The following is a 24017-nucleotide window of genomic DNA, read 5'->3' as shown; positions in this document are numbered from 1 at the left end:
CGCCCAGAACTGGCTAGATCCGCGTACCTCACTTCGATTCCTGCTTCAGGCATTTTTTGGAATTTATTTTTCACTTTTGCCATGCTATGCCATTTTTATTTCACATTTTTTCATCAACTTGTAAAAATCAGAGAAAATTGAAAAATGATCCAATTCACTCCCAATTTTTTGCAAAATGATCCTTGTTTTGTCTAGTTTTTTATGATCATGAACTTGCAAGTTGTGCCTGGCTGGAAATTTATTTGCTCTAGGTTTATTGAACACATGTGCATTTATGACATTGCTTTACTCTTTCCTTTGTGAAATACTTGTTTTTAATCCAATGGACTTGAAATTTTACATGCTGATTCTAGACACATTGATGGATGTTTTGGTTTTGGTTTGGTATTTTTCTCATTTACCATTTCTATTTTATGCTTGTGTTAACATGGTGTGACAATTTGTGTCACACGATTGATTGTCCAACTTGTGCCATTTAATTTCCATGCCAAATGATCTTGGATGATTCTGATTTTTTGTGTGTTGATCATGTTAGATGTCATGAATGTTCATGATGTTTTCCAGAATTATTTGAATTATTTCTCATTTGATTTGAAATTTTCATTCATGATGTCCATATATGAGCCTTGAAATTGCCTTTGACTTCTTTTGATCATGAAATGCCTTTGATGATTGATTTTGATGTGAGCCTTTTTAGGACATGTTAATATGTGTTTGAAATTGCATTGTGTTGAATTTCAGCTCCTGTTTTAATTTTTTTCTTCACCTTTGACCCTAGGCTTTGACCTAGTGGTTTGTTGCTTACATGTGAGCTTTGAATTTCAGGATCAAGCACCCAAGTTCCATGGTTGATGATGCTTCATCATTTGGATGTTGATATTTGCTTTTGATTGCTAACACTTGCTGTTTTGTAGGTTGATGATAACTCATTTGATTTTGCCTTATGGCTCATGTGTTGCATATTGGGTTGTCTGGTTGATATTGACTGTTGTCTGTTTGTCTGATTTTTGTACTGATTGGTTTAGCTGTTTCCACAGGTACCTAAGTTGCTTTAATTTCATTTGAACTTTGCTTTGCTTGTTTGTGGTTGGCATATCACTGAGGTATAATTCCTTGATCTTCATGTAGTCTGGAAGACCTGTCATGTTACTTTGGCAGGCACCTGTCTGAAGCCCTCCTTAAGAGGCAATGTTTGTGGATGTTTAATTTTGTGCAAAGCAGGTAAAGACCTCTTAAGAGGCAATTGGCAGATAAAAAGGATGTGCAATCCATCCCCTGCTATTCAGTTGTGTCATTCACTTTGCTCATACCATGTGTTGATGCATTGTGAATAAGAAGTCAAGATCTTGTTGTGTCAGTCACTTGTGGAGAAGAGTTCCTTCATTCTGAACTCCCACACTTTCTATTTGAGTCAAGCTCTCCCAGGCCAGGGATAAGAGCTATGGGGCATAACCCTCATCTCCATTTCATCTGCTTCACCCTAACTCTCAATGTTAGGGTTAAGAGCTAAAAACACCCCATTCCAGTTGGCTTGTTTCTACAGCCTAGCCTTGTATAAGCCAATTGTTTGCATATAGTGTGTGTGCTTGCTTTATTGTGCTTGTATTTGTTTGATTGTGCTGTTTAGATAGCTTGCTTCCTGTGCAAGTTAGGATAGAAACCTCAACCTAGGGCCATTGTGGATTACATGATAACTATTAGGCTCGAGTCAGTCTCCCTTCTAGTTTGTCATTTCCCAGTCTCTAGTTAGGTTAGAAGTTCTTTCCCTGTTAAGGGGAACTACGTCGCCCTGATCCTCATACCAGATGAGGTACGTAGGCAGGAGATGAGCAAATCTCTCCGGGCGCCCGTTTTCTTTTTCAGCCCCTTGCGCGTGTGGAGTCTGACGTAAGTCCAGCGATTGGCAGTCGGTTTCCTGCGTGTTGTTTGTTTGGAGCCTGACGTAAGTCCAGCGATTGGCAGTCGGTTTCCTGTGTGTGTTTGTTTGTGTGGAGTCTGACGTAAGTCCAGCGATTGGAAGTCGGTTTCCTGTGTGTGTCTGTTGGTTCGGAGTCTGATGTAAGTCCAGAGATTGGCATTCGGTTCCCATGTTTGCCTGTTTGTGTGGAGTCTGACGTAAGTCCAGCGATTGGAAGTAGGTTTCCTGTGTGTGTCTGTTGGTTCGGAGTCTGATGTAAGTCCAGAGATTGGCATTCGGTTTCCATGTTTGCCTGTTTGTGTGGAGTCTGACGTAAGTCCAGCGATTGGCATTCGGTTTCCTGTTTGTGTTTTGTTTGGCGTGCGTTAGCCGAGCTACGAGTGCTCTGATTCTTTCTCTGGTTAGAGAAGATACATACGCATAGGATGCGACATCCTAGCGAGCACGTTTCCCCTGTCCCTGAACTACGTCGACTCTGATGTCTGTGTCTGACAGACTACGTAGGCCCAGGATGCGATATCCTGCCGAGTCCTCTTCTTCCGTCCTTTCTGTGTTTGATTCCAGCGTGTGTGCAGTTTGTGAGCAGTCTTTAGCAACCTTTCTTCTATTCTTTTTTAGCGTGGATCTCGTCGAGTACGACGGATGCGTAGGGGTGCTAATACCTTCCCTTCGCATAACCGACTTCCGATCCCATCTTTCTCTGGTCGCGAGACCATGTCTTTTCCAGGTTTACTTCGAGCGTTTCCTTTCCCTCTTTTGGGATAAATAACGCACGGTGGCGGCTCTATTGTTTCGTTTTCCCGCCGGTTTTTCGCGTAATGCGACAGCTGGCGACTCTGCTGGGGACTAACAGAAGTTGACCTCTTATTGGTCCATCTTCCCTAAGCGAGTCAGTCCTAGCGCTCTCTAGGATAGTGTTGGTTGCTTTCTGCTTTATTTATTGTATTCATTGTTATGATGTGATTGTATATATGTGCATTATGTGTTTGCATGCATCATTTATCATTGTGCTGGCTGTGTATCTGTCTCTCTGTGGGGTGGGAGTTACAAGAGGTAAAAGGCCCAATACCCAGGCTATGAGTGAACTCTAGGACACCTAGGAATAGAGTGATTCATGGGAAGCGAGTGGTATTGCGCCACTTAGCGGAACATGATATCACGAGCAGTTCAGATCCTGATGGAGTATTATCGGTACATACATCTGGTGTGTACAGGATGATATTCTTGAAAGGGTTGTTTATCCTGCATTTCTCTTGACCTTACCCTGGCCTAGATGACACCCGTGAGTGGGGAGGGAATGAATCATTTGCAGGTACTGATGGTGACTATGGTTCAGATGGACTTATGGACAATCATTTCTGACACGCCGGAGGTTTGTCCGTGGTATTTATCAGCGGGTTCCGTTTATTTAGGATCCCCGGGTTGAATTTGAGGATACTTGTTCAGAGGATCTGGTTGTCATCCGTCCAGTGGATTTCCTGTGATGATAGTGATATATTCCCTGGTTCCGTTTATTTCGGAACTCCCCAAGTTGGATTTATGGTTACTCGGGCCCTCAGATGATTGTAATCAGTTCAGAGACCGGTCCAGTACAGTTGATCCTCAGTTGACTTGGAAGATGGCACAGTGACCTGCCTGCATGCATTTGCATCATTCCATTTCGCATCCATCTGCATTTAACCCATGTTTATCCGTACTCAGGGTCCATTTTTTGATTAAGATTCTGGTCGAGAGACATTCAGATGTCAATGTTATTGTTGAAATGTTATCCATCTCAATGAAACCAGAATCAAAGGACAATGCCTCATACGGATAGACATTGTATGTGTGAGTCATATTAACCTGTTTTCTGTTTTGTAGGTGTCAGTATCTAACCGGTGCGCATAGCTCTTCCGTTCAGATATCCGGCCAGACTCAACAAATCCAAGCTGATGGGTCCATCCAACGCCGACATTCTCGAATTGAAAGAGATGATGGGGGAGTTGTTCAAAGTCGTGCAAGGGCTCGCCTTGGGGCATAAAGCAATTGCTGAAAGGTTGGAGAGGATTGAGAAATGGATGATAACAGAGAAAGTTCAGGGAAAGGCTCCGTCATCCGTGGTAAAGAAGCCCTCTGGCAATGGTCAGCTCAAGAAGGAGGTTGAATTAGGTGGTGTGCAGGCTAAGAAAGAACGCGGTCAGTATCGTTACCACCCTTATGCTTCCACTGTAACCACTCCTGTTGGTAATCCACCTGTACAACAGCAACAACCGCTACCTTAACAAAAAGCACAGAAAGCTAAGAGCCAAATGAAGAAGGGGGCGACGGATCGTCAGTTTGATAAGCCACCCGTGACTTATACCCTTCTGTTCAGGAGGTTGAGGGATCTTGGGTTGGTTCGGCCAAGGATATTGGTTCCTGTAGAACTGCATCGGAGGCCTGCAAACTACGATGAGAACGCCAGGTGCGAGTTCCATTCTGGGCACCCGGACATAACATTGAGGGTTGTAGAGCTTTTAAGGATGTCGTCCAGGACATGGTGGATTCTAAGGCCATCAGTTTGGCGCCAACACTGAATGTTAACGCTAACCCGGTGCATGGTCCTGTAGAGGTGAAAGTGATGTCAAAGAACAAGAGAGGAACAAATGTGACTGATGGGGATCAGTTAAAAACTTCAGTGTCTGTGGTCCCGAAACATCTGATGAAGAGAGCAGCTTTCCTTAGTGTTGATAACTGTTGTGCGGCCGTCGCCACAAAGGGGTGTGTAGTGATGGGGGAAACGATCCAGAGAATGATGGAAGTAGAAATGGACGGTGAAAATTTTGAAACACCAAGTCAGGCAGTTGAAACCGTCAAGGTGGAGAACGCCATTCTTGTTGAGAAAGAGAAGAAGCTGTCCATTTCTTCTTACAAACAGGCCATGGAAGTGGTGAAGAACGGAGAAGCCCTGGGCTGGGGAAAGATCATAGACATTGTGGTGAAAGCAGATATGTTCGGGTTGGCTATCAGCCAGATCAAGAGTCGTCTAGACAAAACAGAGGACGTCGTCCACCGTTCACATTCGTCAGTGCCGGAATGCTGGATCCAGGTCACGCCTGTACAGTGGATGAAGAGATTGACAGTGACTGCGAGCATGACTCGTGGATAAAATCGTGCGTACCAGGGAACTGGAAGGCCTCAAGGATCATCATTGTCACTCATCATGAAGAGTAGTATTTCTGTTTTTCAATTCTGTTTGCATGAAAGCCATACGTTTTGCCCGAAACGTAATGGTCCATTGTATGGCCATCTCATGTGTTTCATTGTGCAACATTTTGCATCATTAATAAATGGATGTTTTTGTGATTAAAAGCGGTGTTCCCTGTTTTTCATTTATTTTTGCAGTTTAAAAAATAATAAAAATGCCAATGTTTGTTTTCATTTTCTTTTCTTTTGATTCATCTTGTTCCGACTTCAAAAGCGACTATTCTCCTGATCTCATTAATAACAATTCGGTTACACCTCTGTATGACTTCGACAATCCGATCTATCATGCCGAAGAAGAAGGCGAAGAAGATTGTGATCTGCTGGAATTAGCCAGGTTGTTGAAACAAGAGGAGAAGGTGATTCAACCGCACGAGGAGCAATTCAAGATTGTTATTCCAGGCACCGCCGAGGTCAAAAAGGAAGTGAAAGTTGGGGCCGCTTCAGGGGCTAGTATAAAGAGCAGAATGGTAGCACTGTTAAAAGAGCATGTGGATACCTTCGCCTGGTCGTATCAGGATATGCCAGGGTCGGATACCGATGTCGTTGTGCACAAGCTACCATTGAGAGAAGACTGTCCTCTAGTGAAGCAGAACGCCGGTGCCACGTATCAGAGTGACTTTGTTTCATGATATGATTCATCATGAAATCGAATGCTATGTTGATGACATGATAGCAAAGTCCCAAACAGGAGAAGGGCATCCGGTAGACCGGGGTAAGTTGTTTGACCGGATTGAGACAACTCAGATTGAGGTTGAGTCCAAATCAGTGCACTTGTGGAGTGCTGTCCGGTAAAATGCTGAGGCTTATTGTGAGCGGATAAGAGGAATCGAGGTTGATCCTGCTAAAAAAAAAAGAAAAGAAAAGGGAAAAGCAATGCAAGAAATGCCTGAACCGAAAACAAAAAAAGATCAAACGGTCAGGTGGATAATGATTGCCAAGGGGCATTGAAAGATAAAAGAATAAGTTGCAGGAACCTCTAATTCTGATGCCTCCTGTGGAAGGAACAACTGTTAATCTGGTACTTGACAGCCCTCGAGGTGTCTATGAGATGCGTATTGTGTCGGCATAACGAGTCTGGTCGAAAAGAGCATGCAATTTACCTTAGCAACGAGTTTACCGACTGTGAAACAATACATTCACTGCTCGAGAAAACTTGTTGTACTTTGGCATAGGCTGCTCGCCGACTGAGACAGTATATGCTGGTTCATACCACTTTGTGGATTTCCAAGATGGATCCGATCAAGTATGTGTTTGAGAAGCTAGCATTGACCGGACGGGTTGCGAGAGGGGAAATGATTTTGATTGAATACGATATTCAGTATACCTCTCAGAAAGCAATCGAGGGGAGTGTATTGTCCGATTACATCGCCCCGCAACCCATTGAGGATTATCAACCAAGGAAGTTTGAGTTCCCTGATGAGGATATCTCGAGGTGCTCAAATCGAAAGATTGTGAGGAACCGATCACGGAGGAGGGGCCTGACCCTGAATCCGAACGAATTCTGATGTCTGATGGGGAGAGGTTAATGTGGATGAGTTAGTGCCGTTTTGGTTATGCCGAAAATATCCCACAATCCTTATGTTGCCCGGATAACATTTGAATGCACCAACAATGGTGGCTGAGTACGAAGCTTGTATCCTGGGTATCGATCTTCGGTGCGTACGTCTACTGGGGCAACGCCGCGCTCGCTCGTGTATGAGATAGAAGTGGTATTACCTACTGAAGTCTAGATCCCATTATGGAGAGTCCTGATGGATGAGAAATTAGAGAAGGCTGAGTGGATAAGGACTCCGTATGACGCGTTGAGCCTGACTGAGGAAAAGAGGCTGGCAGTTACATGTCATGGGGCAGTTGTACCCAGTGAATGAAGCGTGTTGTTGAGCGAAAAGTGCGACCTCGTGCGTACCACGTGGGAGAGCTGATATTGAAAAGGATCCTTCCTCCTCAACGATCGTAGGGGAAAGTGGAAACACAATTATGAAGGTCCATTCGTGGTCAAGAAGGTTTTCTCTGGTGGAGCCTTGTTGTTGACGACCATGGATGACGAGGATTCTCCATCCCTTGTGAATGCGGACGCAGTTAAAAGATACTTCGTAAGAGAGACCCGCTGGACGAAAAGAATAAAAGAGTCCAGGCAAAAATGGGCATCCCGGCGAACCAAAGAAAAAAAAGGAAAAGGTTCGGGCAAAACTTAGGGATAAAGAATGAAAAGAATTTGTACACCCGACAAGTCGAAAACCCCACAAGGGCGGCTTGGGCAAAAAAGAGTATCCCGGTGGACTGAAAACCCGAAAGGGCGGTCCAGGCAAAAGAGGGAATGAAACGAACAACTGCGTCTAGCATGGTCATTTGTGCTTTGGATAAGACATCATGGATAATCCCCGACAGAGATCGATCGGAAGCGTCTTGTTCAGAAGACAGAAAGTGCGGAAAGTCTTGAGGACATAGGGGGTGTAACCGAGTTGAAACCCGATGAGATCACGGTTTCACATTGCCATTAGGATAGATTTTTCCTTTTGTGCGCAATCACCTCTTTCCAGGGATTGCTTCCTGTGTGTTGCTCGGATTTGAGCCACCTTTTTTTTCAGTCAATAAATGCGTGTTCAGTCAAATAATTTTGTTTTTGTTTTCATGACCGCTTTGATTGCAAAAACATCCGTTTATTTTTGATAAGAATATTTGCATTTTGAAATATAGAGGTTCCTTCCGATTCATGCTTATAAGATTGAAATCTGGAAATCTTATTTGGAAGTTTGAGTTACCTAGGTGTTGAAATGTTGGCACGCCTGGGGCACGTTTTTATCTAACGATCTCTTGTGCAGGTGCTGTTAGATATCTTCATTCACTTGCAGTTGGGGATGGGTAATATTTTGACAGAAGATCCCTGCAGAGTCCAATCAGGGGCAAGGGATAGAAGAACGGTGAAGAGATGAAAGAATTGCGACGACGATCCCAGAGGATAATCAAGAAGACTCTTCAAAGTCTGAATATTAGAGAGTTAGCCCGGATCTGAGGAGATCATTCGTCTCAAAGCAAAGAAGAGACGAGAATATTAGGTGATGAATCAGAAGAGACCAGATGAGTCTGGGAGTCCTCAAAAGTGGAAAGTGGACACTGTGGTTGGATGATGAATGCTAGTGTTCGACGAATCGATGGGCGTTCCATGTCAAATAGGCTGTATCTCCCCAGTGGGTTTCAGGGTGTTATCTCCCTAGTAGATTCGAGATCGGTGTCTCCTCAGCGAGCCTGAAGGTTGCCATATCCCCAGTGGAAGTGCCGGTGGGTAGATTGTTCCTAAGGGTTGAGGATGTTTCCCCAGCAGGCTTGAGAATGGCCGTTTCCCCAAGCAAGTCTGAAAGCTGCTAGAACTGCTATTCCCCAGCAGTCGGGTGGCAGGTCTGAAGGTTATGCTATCCCCAGCCAGTCTGAAGGCTGTTGGTCCCCACTGAGTCTGAAGGTTGTATCCCCAACGGAGGTATCAGTGAGTAGTATGTTCCTCAACAGTCTGGGTATGAAGTACTGCCTTCCTCAGCATGGTCGTGAATGCCTTTTCCCAGCAGGGTTGTGATTGTCTCCCCAGCTATTTTGAAATGGGTAGTCTTTCCAGCAGAAGTTTGCGTTGATGGTTTTCCCCAGCAAAGTCCCCAAGCGGATCATGTTCGGTGAAATTATCCCCAGTAGAGTTTATTCTGCTCGTGGGTTGGCAGTTATCCCTAGTAGAGGTGAGCATTGGTTGTTTCCCCTAGCGGGGTCCCTTAGTGGATTGGATTCAGTGAAGTTGTCCCTGGTGGGATTTGTCCTTTCTCCAACAGCAATGCTATTCGCCAGCACGGTTGAGAAGTTGGCGTGTTCCTCAGACAGAGTCTCCCCGGAGTTGACTTGGTTTCCCCTGTCGTCTCCAGAGTATCAGATCAGCAAAGCACCCCCAGCAGTGCATCTCCCCACCGAGTCGGAGAATCTAATCAGATTTGTGCGCTCAGCTGAGCGATCATTTACTCCCCAGCAGGAGTTTTCTTCATTTGCATCTTGCATGTAGTAATCATTGCATCCTCAAATCGCGTAGCATTTCCATTCAACATGGAGCATTACGCCATAGAAAAATTCAAACATATGCATTCATATGTCAAACCTAATCAGACCATATCCCCGGCAGAGGCGGATCATTGTTCAACATCTGTATGGCACACTTGCTAGAGTTGCTCTTGACAGACAGCATTCAAGGTTGATTCTCCCCAATGAGCTCCCCAATGAGATCCCCAGCAAGTGTTTAGCCTTGCCTTGACATATGTGGATGTCATCCCTGTGATACCGGTAAGTGTCATGTCAGCACTCGTGTGTGTCCTTTCTTTGGTGTCGGTAAACGCCATTGTTTCGGTGTCGGTAAATATCGAGTCTCACTCCAATCATCGGTAAATGTCGGGTCGTCCTTTTTTTTGATGTCGGTAAACATCATCTTTCGATGTCGGTAAACATCGAGTCTTTCTCCCAGTCATCCGTTGATGTCTGGCCACCTCTCCGTTGGTGTCGATAAACGTCGAGCTTCTCCCGTTCGTCCGTTGACGTCTGGTTTGAGTCCTCCCATTCATCCGTTGATGTCTGGTCACCTCTCCGTTGGTTTCGATAAACGTTGAGTTTTTCCTATTCTTCCGTTGACGTCTAGTTGTACCTTTCTCCATTCATCCGTTGATGTCTGGTCACCTCTCCGTTGGTGTCGATAAACGTCGAGCTTCTCCCGTTCGTCCGTTGACGTATGGTTTGAGTCTTCCCATTCATCCGTTGATGTCTGGTCACCTCTCCGTTGGTTTCGGTAAACGTTGAGTTTTTCCCATTTCGTCCGTTGACGTATGGTTGTATCTCTTTCCCCAGTCATCCGTTGATGTCTGGTCACCTCTCCGTTGGTGTCGATAAACGTCGAGCTTCTCCCGTTCGTCCGTTGACGTCCGGTCGAGTCTTCCCATTCATCCGTTGATGTCTGGTCACCTCTCCGTTGGTGTCGATAAACGTCGAGCTTCTCCCGTTCGTCTGTTGACGTCCGGTCGAGTCTTCCCATTCATCCGTTGATGTCTGGTCACCTCTCCGTTGGTGTTGATAAACGTCGAACTTCTCCCGTTCGTCCGTTAACGTCTGGTCAAGTCTTCCCATTCATCTGTTGATGTCTGGTCACCTCTCCGTTGGTGTCGATAAACGTCGAGCTTCTCTCGTTCGTCCGTTGACGTCTGGTCGAGTCTTTCCAGTTCATTCGTTGATGTCTGGTCACCTCTCCGTTGGTGTCGATAAACGTCGAGCTTCTCCCGTTCGTCCGTTGACGTCTGGTCGAGTCTTCCCATTCATCCGTTGATGTCTGGTCACCTCTCCGTTGGTATCGATAAACGTTGAGTTTTTCCCATTCGTCCATTGACGTTTGGTTGTATCTCTTTCTCCCATTTATCCGTTGATGTCTGGTCACCTCTCCGTTGGTATCGATAAACGTTGAGTTTTTCCCATTCGTCCGTTGACGTTTGGTTGTATCTCTTTCTCCCAGTTCATCCGTTGATGTCTGGTCACCTCTCCGTTGGTATCGATAAACGTTGAGTTTTTCCCATTCGTCCGTTGATGTTTGGTTGTATCTCTTTCTCCCAGTTCATCCGTTGATGTCTGGTCACCTCTCCGTTGGTGTCGATAAACGTCGAGCTTCTCCCGTTCGTCCGTTGACGTCTGGTCGAGTCTTCCCATTCATCCGTTGATGTCTTGTCACCTCTCCGTTGGTATCGATAAACGTCGAGCTTCTCCCGTTCGTCCGTTGACGTCTGGTCGAGTTTTCCCAGTTCATCCGTTGATGTCTGGTCACCTCTCCGTTGGTATCGATAAATGTTGAGTTTTTCCCATTCGTCCGTTGACGTTTGGTTGTATCCTTTACCAGTTCATCCGTTGATGACTGATCACCTCTCCGTTGGTATTGGTAAACGTCGAGTTTTTCCCATTTGTCCGTTGACGTCTGGTTTGAGTCCTCCCATTCATCCGTTGATGTCTGGTCACCTCTCCGTTGGTTTCGATAAACGTTGAGTTTTTCCTGTTCGTCCGTTGACGTCTAGTTGTACCTTTCTCCATTCATCCGTTGATGTCTGGTCACCTCTCAGTTGGTGTAGATAAACGTCGAGCTTCTCCCGTTCGTTCGTTGACGTATGGTTTGAGTCTTCCCATTCATCTGTTGATGTCTGGTCACCTCTTCGTTGGTTCCGATAAACGTTGAGTTTTTCCCATTCGTCCGTTGACGTCTAGATGTATCCTTTTCCATTCCTAAAAATCAAAATCCCTAGTGGAGTCGTTGGTAGACGTCTTGTCTGGTCCAATGATAAATATCAGATCCCAGGTGAAGTTGCCGTTGGTGAACTTTCTTTTCTTGGATCCCCGCAGAGTGCAAATTTCTACGGTTCTTTGGTATTCAATCCCTGTTTACCTTGAAGGTCTGACAGCCGTTGCTCTCATCCGTTCAGGTTCCCAGTTGATTGAATAGGGGCAGCTGTAGCACCTCAAATTTTCACCTCCCATTTGTACATTCATTTCATTTTTAGGTCATTAGCATTGCATAGCATGTTGCATTTCATCAGTCAAAACTGATCAGGAGAATCCATCTGTGCAAGAGAGCAAAAGCATTTCCATGAGACAAAGGCCTTATGGTTGTTCTAGAGAGCTTACATGACCCAAGGTTCATTTTGATGCAACTTGACCATTGGTTTGATGTTCATAGTCCACAGTGCATGACCAAGTCATCTGAGGCCCACAAAAGTCAACTGCAAGTCAACTGAGGTCTAGGAGAGGGAGAAATGGTTTGAGACATTTCATTCATGTCCCAAAGAAGGGTATTCAACATGTCAAACATCTACCTTGAGGATTTTGAAGCCAGATCAAAAGTTTCCAAAAATGGAAAGTGACCTATAATTGAAAGTTTCCCAAAATGGAAAGTTTTTGATTCAAATTCAACTTGATCTTGCATCATCAAATAAGCTTCAAATGAAATTTTGTCCAACATGAAAGTTGAAGATCTCTTTCTCCCATTTCGAAAAAGTCCAAGATCATGAGCATCTGATGAATGGTTGAGGAGATATGGTCAAATCATTGCCAAGTGTGCTTGAAACTTCAAATGGCCATATCTTTTGAACCAAGACTCCAAAATGAGTGGCTCTTCTTGCAAAATTCTTCTCATGACATAAACTTTCCAAAACATTCATCACATTGCATGAAAATTCATCATATGATCATATGGATATTCATGTCCATTTTGGAGGGAAAATCATGAATTCAAAATTGGTGCATCATATGGACTTTTTAAACATTCCAACATGTTCATAGCATGGTTTTAAGTGAAAATGCATTGCCATTGTTACTGTTCATGTAGGCTTGCATGCATCGGGTGAAAAAACCAAATTTTGCATAACACTTCTTTTCTCATTAAAAAATAATTAGCCAAGCCTAAGCATGATTAGAAAATGGATTAACATGTCATATAAATAGTTAATTATAACAGAATTTTCAGAATTTCACAATTCTAGATCTAGCTCCAAAATTTCCCTCCAAAATTTCTCTTCTTCCAAATTCAAAAATTCTTCAAAGAACACATGATTTTTATTGCATATTTGTGTTCTTGGATCATGATTCAGTAGAGATCAAGCCATTGATTGCAAAATTTGGTGAAGAATTGAGTATATGAAGATCATGAACATGATGATGGAGATTCAAATTTAATTAAGATCTAGTTCATCTCAAGCTTCAATTTCAACTTCAGAGGTGTTAACAAGGTTGATAGAAGGGATTTGGATGCTTTTGGACACTTGAATCCACCACTGCCATTGTTGAAGCTTCAAGAAGGTGCAATTTTCGAACCATTTAATTCTGCATTTTATGTACATATTCTTGTAGGTCTTGCTTCGCTGATCGTTTTGATATAAATTTTGTGAAATTTGGATAAAAATTGAGTGAGATATGATGATTTCAAGTTTAGATCTAGAAACTTCTTTGCTTCGATTCAGAAAATCCATGGAGATTTAGGCTTAGATAATATGATATTTGAATTCTACATTGAAATAGCTTTCCAACGATATATAATTTGTAAAATTCTGGACGTTTCTGGAAATTCCGGAAAATTGCGCATGAATGTTCATCATCTTCATCTTCATCTTCATGAAGAAGATGAAGATCTTCATAGCCTGGTGCGCTAGGGTTCTTGTCCAAGAACGCGCCCAGAACTGGCTAGATCCGCGTACCTCACTTCGATTCCTGCTTCAGGCATTTTTTGGAATTTATTTTTCACTTTTGCCATGCTATGCCATTTTTATTTCACATTTTTTCATCAACTTGTAAAAATCATAGAAAATTGAAAAATGATCCAATTCACTCCCAATTTTTTTGCAAAATGATCCTTGTTTTGTCTAGTTTTTAATGATCATGAACTTGCAAGTTGTGCCTGGCTGGAAATTTATTTGCTCTAGGTTTATTGAACACATGTGCATTTATGACATTGCTTTACTCTTTCCTTTGTGAAATACTTGTTTTTAATCCAATGCACTTGAAATTTTACATGCTGATTCTAGACACATTGATGGATGTTTTGGTTTTGGTTTGGTATTTTTCTCATTTACCATTTCTGTTTTATGCTTGTGTTAACATGGTGTGACAATTTGTGTGACACGTTTGATTGTCCAACTTGTGCCAATTAATTTCCATGCCAAATGATCTTGGATGCTTCTGATTTTTTGTATGTTGATCATGTTAGATGTCTTGAATGTTCATGATTTTTTCCAGAATTATTTGAATCATTTATGTTTTGATTTGAAATTTTCATTCATGATGTCCATATATGAGCCTTGAAATTGCCTTTGACTTCTTTTGATCATGAAATGCCTTTGATGATTGATTTTTATGTGAGCCTTTTTAGGACATGTTAATATGTGTTTGAAATTGCATTGTGTTGAATTTCAGCTCATGTTTTAATTTTTTTCTTCACCTTTGACCCTAGGCTTTGACCTAGTGGTTTGTTGCTTACATGTGAGCTTTGAATTTCAGGATCAAGCACCCAAGTTCCATGGTTGATGATGCTTCATCTATTGGATGTTGATACTTGCTTTTGATTGCTAACACTTGCTGTTTTGTAGGTTGATGATAACTCATTTGAGTTTGCCTTATGGCTCATGTGTTGCATATTGGGTTGTCTGGTTGATATTGACTGTTGTCTGTTTGTCTGGATTTTGTACTGATTGGTTTAGCTATTTCCCCAGGTACCTAAGTTGCTTTAAGTTCATTTGAACTTTGCTTTGCTTGCTTGTGGTTGGCATATCACTGAGGTATAATTCCTTGATCTTCATGTAGTCTGGAAGACTTGTCATGTTACTTTGGCAGGCACCTTTTTGAAGCCCTCCTTAAGAGGCAATGTTTGTGGATGTTTAATTTTGTGCCAAGCAGGTAAAGACCTCTTAAGAGGAAATTGGCAGATAAAAGGGATGTGCAATCCATCCCCTGCTATTCAGTTGTGTCATTCACTTTGCTCACACCATGTGTTGATCCATTGTGAATAAGAACCCAAGATCTTGTTGTGTCAGTCACTTGTGGAGAAGAGTTCCTTCATTCTGAACTCCCACACTTTCTATTTGAGTCAAGCTCTCCCAGGCCAGGGATAAGAGCTATGAGGCATAACCCTCATCTCCATTTCATCTGCTTCACCCTAACTCTCAATGTTAGGGTTAAGAGCTAAAAACACCCCATTCCAGTTGGCTTGTTTCTACAGCCTAGCCTTGTATGAGCCAATTGTTTGCATATAGTGTGTGTGCTTGCTTTATTGTGCTTGTATTTGTTTGATTGTGTTGTTTAGATAGCTTGCTTCCTGTGCAAGTTAGGATAGAAACCTCAACCTAGGGCCATTGTGGATTACATGATAACTATTAGGCTCGAGTCAGTCTCCCTTCTAGTTTGTCATTTCCCAGTCTCTAGTTAGGTTAGAAGTTCTTTCCCTGTTAAGGGGAACTACGTCGCCCTGATCCTCATACCAGATGAGGTACGTAGGCAGGAGATGAGCAGATCTCTCCGGGCGCCCGTTTCCTTTTTCAGCCCCTTGCGTGTGTGGAGTCTGACGTAAGTCCAGCGATTGGCAGTCGGTTTCCTGCGTGGTATTTGTTTGGAGTCTGACGTAAGTCCAGCGATTGGCAGTCGGTTTCCTGTGTGTGTTTGTTTGTGTGGAGTCTGACGTAAGTCCAGCGATTGGAAGTCGGTTTCTTGTGTGTGTCTATTGGTTCGGAGTCTGATGTAAGTCCAGAGATTGGCATTCGGTTTCCATGTTTGCCTGTTTGTGTGGAGTCTGACGTAAGTCCAGCGATTGGAAGTAGGTTTCCTATGTGTGTCTGTTGGTTCGGAGTCTGATGTAAGTCCAGAGATTGGCATTCGGTTTCCATGTTTGCCTGTTTGTGTGGAGTTTGACGTAAGTCCAGCGATTGGCATTCGGTTTCCTGTTTGTGTTTTGTTTGGCGTGTGTTAGCCGAGCTACGAGTGCTCTGATTCTTTCTCTGGTTAGAGAAGATACGTATGCATAGGATGTGACATCCTAGCGAGCACGTTTCCCCTGTCCCCGAACTACGTCGACTCTGATGTCTGTGTCTGACAGACTACGTAGGCCCAGGATGCGATATCCTGCCGAGTCCTCTTTTTCCGTCCTTTCTCTGTTTGATTCCAGCGTGTGTGCAGTTTGTGAGCAGTCTTTAGCAACCTTTCTTCTATTCTTTTTGAGCGTGGATCCCGTCGAGTACGACGGATGCGTAGGGGTGCTAATACCTTCCCTTCGCATAACCAACTCCCGATCCCATCTTTCTCTGGTCGCGAGACCATGTCTTTTCCAGGTTTACTTCGAGCGTTTCCTTTCCCTCTTTTGGGATAAATAATGCACGGTGGCGGCTCTGTTGTTTCGTTTTCCCGCCGGTTTTTCGCGTAATGCGATAGTCCCAAACTGAAAATGGCATGAAATTCTTGACCTGAAAGTTACACAAGAAGCAGAGTCCATGGTACCAAGTTAGAACATAGGCCGAATGAAATCCACTCGTGCGTTTTGAGATATTCTTTGTACCAAATAATCTCCTCGTGGTGAAGAATCAGATTTAAAAAGAATCAAATCAAAAGAATGCTTGAGTTGAAAATGGCATGGATGGAAAGTTAGGGTCGTGACCTAAAGTTCTAGGCCAGGCATTAGGTCGACCAAGTTTTAGGCCGACTTTTATGTACAAATGGGCATCTTGGAAAATTCCAAAATTAATGGACTTAGAGGCCAAATTGGTGTTTGACCATTGAAGCAAAGTTGTAGAGTACTTCAAATGTGACATTTGTCTCAAAATAGATCCCTAAAATGTTGAGAAATGAGAGACTTATGGTGTTTGGACCAAATGGCATGCCATACTCGATTTTAGGTCAATCAGACATGTACCAACTTGTGATTTCTTACATCCAAAGGCCCAATGATGAACACTTGAATACCAAATTAAAGAAACTTGATTGTCCCCTAAATAATATTGGTAATTGCTTGAAAATTGGATGGAGATGGGATGGAAATAAACACATGAACCACACTTGAATCAATTTTGAAATTAGGAACTAAACTTGACATTCTCTTGATCAAATGATGTTGAATGAAGTTTGACATGAATGTGACCTAAGAATATAGGTCATGCCTTGAAGTAAAAGCTCTTGTGGACCACTTGGTAACCAAAATTTGACCTTAGGAATCAAAACCCTAGTTTATAAACCAAGCTTGATCCTTTGATTACAAGTCCCTACCTTGTAAAATAAGAAAAAAGGAAACAACACATATTTTTGTATTTTGAATAAGGTTAGCAAGGTTAGAATGCAAGCAAGAAAAAAGGTAAAAGAAAACACAAAGGGTGCTTCATGATCTCCTACAGACGCAAACCCAAAGAGGTAAAAGAAAACACAAAGGGTGCTTCATGATCTCCTACAGACACAAAGGGTGCTTCATGATCTCTTGTGAATCACTTTCTTTCCAAATTGTCCAATTAAAAAGAGTTCTTGAAAGGTATGAAAAAGGACAAATTGGGTTCGAAGGTGTCCTTAGCCAACAAAGATATTCCAATGACAAAAGTGGACTTGGTTATTCAAAATTTTCCAAGCCAAGTTCAAGCAAAACTGTTTTTCTTAAGGCTAATGACCAACCAACCAAAGAGAAAGTGAACAAGGAAAAAAATGTTCATCACTATCCTAAAAGAAAAAGATCTTCTAAAAATAAATCTTATGTTCCTAGATATAGAAGCAATTTTGAACCTACTTGTTTTTATTGTAGAATAGTTGGCCATACACCTAATGCATGCTATGTTAGAAACTTTAGCGTAGCAAGTGGGCATTACGTATGGATAAAGAAAGACACTAATTATGAAGGACCCAAAGCAATTTGGGTACCTAACAAAACGTAACTATGTTTTGTAGGTATGCTTGAAAACCTCATCAAATCTTTAGTATCTTGATAGTGGGTGTTCCAAGCATATGACGGGAGACATAAACAAATTTTCAGATCTAGCATTGAAGGCCAAGGGTTATGTCACATATGGTGATAACAACAAAGGGAGAATTCTTGGCATAGGAAAAGTTGGAGCACCCCCTTTCACATCCATTGAAGATGTCCTTTGTGTCGAAGGATTAAAGCATAATCTTCTAAGCATTAGCCAACTTTGCGACAAGGGCTTCAAAATCAAGTTCACTAAAGATGAATGCTTGATTGAAGATGAAGTCTTTCATGAGGTAAAACTCAAAGGTACAAGAATTAATAATATTTTTATGATTTCCCTTGATGATTTACCTTTGAACGTAAAATGTCTTATGGTAAACAATAATGAGTCATGGTTGTGGCACAAAATATTCACACATATTCATATGGAACATTTGAATAAACTTATATAGCATGATCTTGTCATTGGTTTGCCTAAGATAAAATTCGTAAAAGATAGAATTTGTGATGCATGTCAAAAAGGGAAACAAACCAAATCAACTTTCATATCAAACTAGTAAAGGACCCGTGCGTTCGCACGGGTCGCGCAAGTGCAATAATTTATTTTAAAAAAATTAAAATATAATATATTTTTTTGTTTATATATATATATATATATATATATATATATATATATATATATATATATATATATATATATATATATATATATATATATATATATATATATATATATATATATATATATATGGTTGGATCAACGTACACAAATTTATTGCATAAGAGTTTTTTTTAATGTAATGGATGTTAAATGATCAATAAATGGGTTCAAAAATTTCCACAAATAACTTTTTCCAGTTTGGGACATAATAAAGTAAAACATTATTAATTTATAGTAATATAATTTGCTTAATTTTTTTTTATACTATATTAAGGAAATAATCAAAAAATATAATACAAAAATATTTTTACAACTTATTGGTATATTGATATATAATAAACATTCCATTGTTAATGTTATGAATAAACGTTCCATTTATCATTGAGATTTTGGACATAAGAAATAAAAATATATTTATTTAGTAATGGATGAAATTTTCCAATCTATTACTAATTTGAGGTATAAAAGCGCAAATATTAACCTTCATAATAAATGATTATTTAACCAAAATACATAAACCATGTAAAAGAAATACCAGAACCTCATTTGTTTTAAAATATAGTAATGAATACTACCAAATGTTGAAATTAATTGCAATTGATACAGTAAGGTTTAATGCAACAAAAGATATTGAAACAAAAGGTTCACAATTTTAGTTAAAATTGTGAGAAATAAGTCCAGAAACAAAAATGATTTAACTTCGTACAATTCTTTGGTCCTTAAAAAACTGGGTTTATACAAAACCTGTCCGCAACCTTTTAGGAAGTGATGATTCATTACCCTGTAAAAAACAATTACATCCATATAAACAAATGTTAAAACTTAATGTATATTTTATACAACTCATTCAATAAAATTCTAATAATAAACAACAACATTTCTTGATATAATATAACTAATGAAAAACTTACGTTCTATAAGTTTTCAAAAACTTCTTTGAACACGACGTTTGTTGTAGAATTCAATGGATGGTTATCCTTGTCATGAATTAATATCTTAACGCCCTTTTTTGCTTTTGACCCTTGATATTGCAACATATAGTTGACCATGACTAAATACACTTCTAGGCAAATACAATCCAACATAATCCAACGACTGACCTTGAGATTTGTTAATTGTCATAGCATAACATATAGTTATGGGAAATTGCCTTCTAGTTATTTTGAATGGCCACGGAGATTGTGTTGGAGTCATATCCATTCTTGGAATATAGATAACCCCTCCAATATTCTTTCCAGATATAATCTTTGCCTCGATAACGTGGTTTGCCAATCTTGTAACTATAAGCCTTGTTCCATTGCAGAGACCTTCAGGTTGATCAATGTTTTGAAGCAACATAATAGGGGTCCCAATCTTCAATTTAATCTTGTGGTTAGGTAGACCGGAAGTTGTAAGTGTATTCAAAAATTCCGGGGTCAAAACATCAAAAGCTTCATTTCCTTCACCGTCAAAAGTGTCTACAGAATCTGAACTTAAATATTCCTTTTCTTCACCTTTGGGAAAATTTTTGAAATTTTATTATTATAAATCTATGTTAGTACATATAAATATATGAATGTATCTATAAATATGTTTACAATGGATAACGCATACCTGGTATGAATCCCAAAACGTATTGATTTATGATGTCAACCGTTCCAATTGTTCCTGCCAATATAGCTCTTGATTGCAAAAATTCTGGATTCTTGTAATTGTTAAGAAAATTCAGATATGTTTCACTAACAATGGCTTCTAGTGGATCATCATAGTTAGAAATTAAGAAATCATTTGGGATAGGAATATCCGTGTAACCATCGTTAGGTTCTTCCAATTTCCCATCGCCAACTTTTAATATCCAATTAGAAAACAATTCTAATTCAGATGTACTTGAAGTATTGTCGGCTTGTTGGAGTCGCATGTTCTTTGTAAGCTTCAGCACAACACAATGATCCCAGATGTATGATGAATTTATTGTAGAATGTATTATATCTGAACGGCTGCCCCTTGGTACAAATGGTAATATTTGCCGAAAATCTCCACCAAATACAATTACTTTCCCTCCGAATAATTTGTCAGAACAATTAGAACGCCCCATTATGTCTTTAAGGGTTTTATCAAACGCTTCAAAACAAAATCTGTGTGCCATTGGAGCTTCATCCCAAATTATCAACTTTGCCATTTTTAGTAGCTCTGCACGACCACTACCTTTGTCGATATTACATATAGAAGACTCCATTGTAGGTATTGGAATCTTGAACATTGAATGAGCCGTTCGACCTCCTAGAAGTAGTAGTGAAGCTATGCCCGATGAAGCAACAGTTAAACAAATTTGTTTCTTTGATCTTATGTAGGAAGCTAGAGTTCTCCACATGTAGGTTTTCCTTGTGCCACCGTATCCATACAAAAAAAATACGCCTCCTTGTTGATTGTTTACTGCTTCCATTATTCGCTTGAATACACCTCTTTGCTCATCTAATTTAAAAAAAATACATAGCAAACATGCAGTGAATAAATTAATTATACATTAAAAAAAATTGTAAGATAAAATCATACTTTAAAAGTTAACTTTATAAAATTATGACAAAACTTACAAACATTTAACATATTTACCTGTAAGATTTAAGAACAAATTATTGTATTCTTGCAATTGTTCGGCTGGATTGTAACTCCGCTCTTCGTATATGAGCTTATTTCCCAACTGCTCAACCACATATCCACTTGGATAAGGCATTCCAGCAAATTCCTTTAGACTTCGGCTCTTCCTTTGAAGATTTCGTTCAATCTCAATTAATGTTAAATTCATTATCTCTTCATCCGACAACCTCAAACCTTTATACAATAGTAATTATAAGTGTAAACTATAAAACAAATTTACTTTTAAGAATCAAACAAATAAATATATTAAAAATTCACAATATAGGAAAAATAATACCTCTATTGTTTGCAATTCGCTGTTGAGCATATAGTATTCCATCAGCTAAGAGATGACATGTTTTACTCCATACATGTCTTGGCCTGTTAATGTTGCCTGATAATAACATGTGAACAAATAGTAATCTCAAATATTGACCTGAACCCCAATGATTTGCCTCTTTAATAGCTGTAATGAATTCTCTATCATCGCCGATAAAACCCATAGCAAAACAGGCATCCCGGAAAGTATCATATTTTACGTTATTCACTGTTTTTATATCATTATAACTGCGGGGGCCTTTGACATGTGTGAGCATCAATCTAAGATAGTACAATTCGCCAGTTATTGGAGGAACCCATATAAGCCTACCAATTGTGTAACCTTTTTGACGGGGTTTCCATTCTCTTTTTTTCTTAACATAAACAAATTTTGAAACAAATTTGCTGTAAGTTAAATTTGGTGCTTCAGGATACTTGCAATTTGCTTCGAACCATGATGTAAACATTGATTCAGTTACACTTGGTTTTTCCAGAATTTTATTGATACAATCAAAATCAGTGTAATATACCGAATTTTGACCTTCACAATGAAAGTACAGTCTCTCAACAGTTGGTTTTCTACCATGGATTGGAAAGGAGAATATCCTCCAAGATGCTTCACTCGGAGAAACATACCTACAAATAATATAATGAAAGGCAATGGATTTAAAATTAGTAGAATGATTATTGTAGACAGAATATATAAATTTTATTATAACACATATAGTCAAAACAGTGTACATATAAAATTTTCTACACCATGCATGTAAAGAAAAATTGCACACTTTTAGTTGAAATAGATAAATTGCATGACATCATATTTCAAGTGATATATTAGAAACGTACCTACAATCAATATACTGTTTGATCTCATCAATATTCTGCGGCTGGTTGGAAGTTCCATCATCATTCGGTACAATGGCAGCGGTGATTCTGTCGTAACCTTTGTTGATGTACTTGAATAAGTACTTAATCGATGTACTTTGATTGCACCATTCCATGTTTATGTGAGCTTGGTACTTTGTCAAAAACTTTGCATTGTATGGAACAACATTCCGGTTATCGACTTGAATTCCATTCTTAAGAACTGTATGTCCATTGTCCCTTCTTCTATATACCGGAAACCCATCTTGATCAACAATTGTTTCGGGCTGAAACTGTTTTGGAAAATATTTAGAACATTTTCCATCTTTCATGCACGGTGAAGATCGATTTGCAAATCCACACGGGCCATGAATCATGTGAGTTTTAACCAAATTATACAACTCTTCATTGGTATCTTGGTCAGGTATTTCAGCTGAAATAATGCGATCAATATCACTTGGAGTTGGATATTTGTTAGATGGATGGAGGAAAATTAAGATGTGAGCATGTGGTAATCCTCTCTTTTGAAACTCAATTGTATACATATCTATAAAATAAATATATAAAATATATACAATAGTCAGCACACGAATGATAAATTTGAAAATAACAATACGATTAATTGAATATGGAATAAGTTACTCACATGCAAGAACTTTCCCCAATAGACTTTTCTTTGTGAGATCAGACAAAAGCTCATCAAATTTCATTTTAAAGACTCTTGAAATGATGTCAGGACGATCTGATGCTTTTAGATGAACAGAACCAAGCAAACGCTGAATTTCAGGCCAGTTGGGGTTACATGTGAATGTAATGAAAAGATCTGGAAATCCGACATAGCTGCATATTGCCATTCCGTCAAAGTATAGTTGATCCATATATCTACGACTACCAACGTATGAAGAAGGTAGCACAACCCTCTTACCTGTGTTTGACCCCTGCGTTTCTCCATTAGGCATGCTGAAACCAAACATGACATGCAATAATCTATTTATAATTTAGTCGTATACACATATTTCATAAGATGACAACGTATTTTGTTATCAATCTAAAATACTTATTAACATTTGAAGATATGATACTCATATAAATTTTGTAGTTGAAAGAACACACAAAACACAATGTTCAACATAACAACATAGGATTTTGAATAATTTCACACACATGAATTAAATACTCATTATCATCATTTAAACCATACATGAAATATAAATGTCAATTGTAATCCCACAAAATAAACACTTCAAAAAAGTAAGCACTACGCCAAAAATGACTTTTAACAGCGCATCTTAGACAACGCTTTTAAAAGAAAGCGCTGTCTAAGGTTAAAATTAAAATAAAACACGGAAAATGTTCCAAAAAAATAATGAAAGCGCTGTCTAAGGGGGGGTCTTAGACAGCGCTTTTAATGAATGTTGGTTTTGAAGTTGAATCAGTTAGTGTTTAGGGAATTAAAGTGTTAGTTTGAAATGTTAGTTAAGTTAGTAAGTTAGTGAAAAGTAGTTAGTTGGTTAATGATAATATGATTGTTAGTTGAGTTGATTCGATAGTTAGCTATGAAACTGTTAATTATGTGTCAGGGACTATTAGAGATTAATTAGAACAGTTTTGTTAGTAGGACTGTTATGAAATTTGAAATGTGATTCAGTTAGTTATTTAGGAAAGTTGGTTAGTCATGTTTGAATTGGCAAATAAAGTTAGTAAGTTAGTTAATACTGAATGGACAAGGTTTATTAGTGTATTTTGAAATCAGTTATTGAAATGCTAATAGGAGTTAAAGTAGTAGTTAGTGTATCAATTTAGTAACTCATGCTAGTCTGAAAAGAACAAGCTACAAAGTTTGGTGACAGGTGAATACTAGTTAGGATGTTAAATGGATTTTGGTGAATGTTAATTGAAGTTTTAGGACTGTTGTAACAGTTAGTGTGATAATTATAGATTGCTTGAGT

General features: G+C 39.8%; 1 protein-coding gene across 1 annotated transcript in view; it reads right to left on the bottom strand.

Moving 5' to 3' along the window:
- The window catches only part of LOC127101457 (uncharacterized), a 31713-nt gene extending 8767 nt beyond the window's left edge, over positions 1-22946 (bottom strand). Inside the window, exons 1-7 of the mRNA XM_051038888.1 lie at positions 22715-22946; positions 22051-22615; positions 21323-21840; positions 21185-21280; positions 20863-21081; positions 19867-20724; positions 19294-19766 (exon numbers count right to left, since the gene is read on the bottom strand). Of these exons, the coding sequence (XP_050894845.1) occupies positions 19294-19766; positions 19867-20724; positions 20863-21081; positions 21185-21280; positions 21323-21840; positions 22051-22615; positions 22715-22946 (2961 nt within the window). The remainder of the gene's footprint in view (positions 1-19293; positions 19767-19866; positions 20725-20862; positions 21082-21184; positions 21281-21322; positions 21841-22050; positions 22616-22714) is intronic.
- Between the last annotated feature and the right edge of the window lie 1071 nt (positions 22947-24017).

This window comes from Lathyrus oleraceus, chromosome 1 (assembly GCF_024323335.1).
Source record: "Lathyrus oleraceus cultivar Zhongwan6 chromosome 1, CAAS_Psat_ZW6_1.0, whole genome shotgun sequence".
In the NCBI taxonomy this organism is placed as follows: Eukaryota; Viridiplantae; Streptophyta; class Magnoliopsida; order Fabales; family Fabaceae; genus Lathyrus; species Lathyrus oleraceus.
The sequence above is the reverse complement of the archived record's forward strand: the minus strand, read 5'-3'. Positions and strand labels throughout refer to the sequence as shown.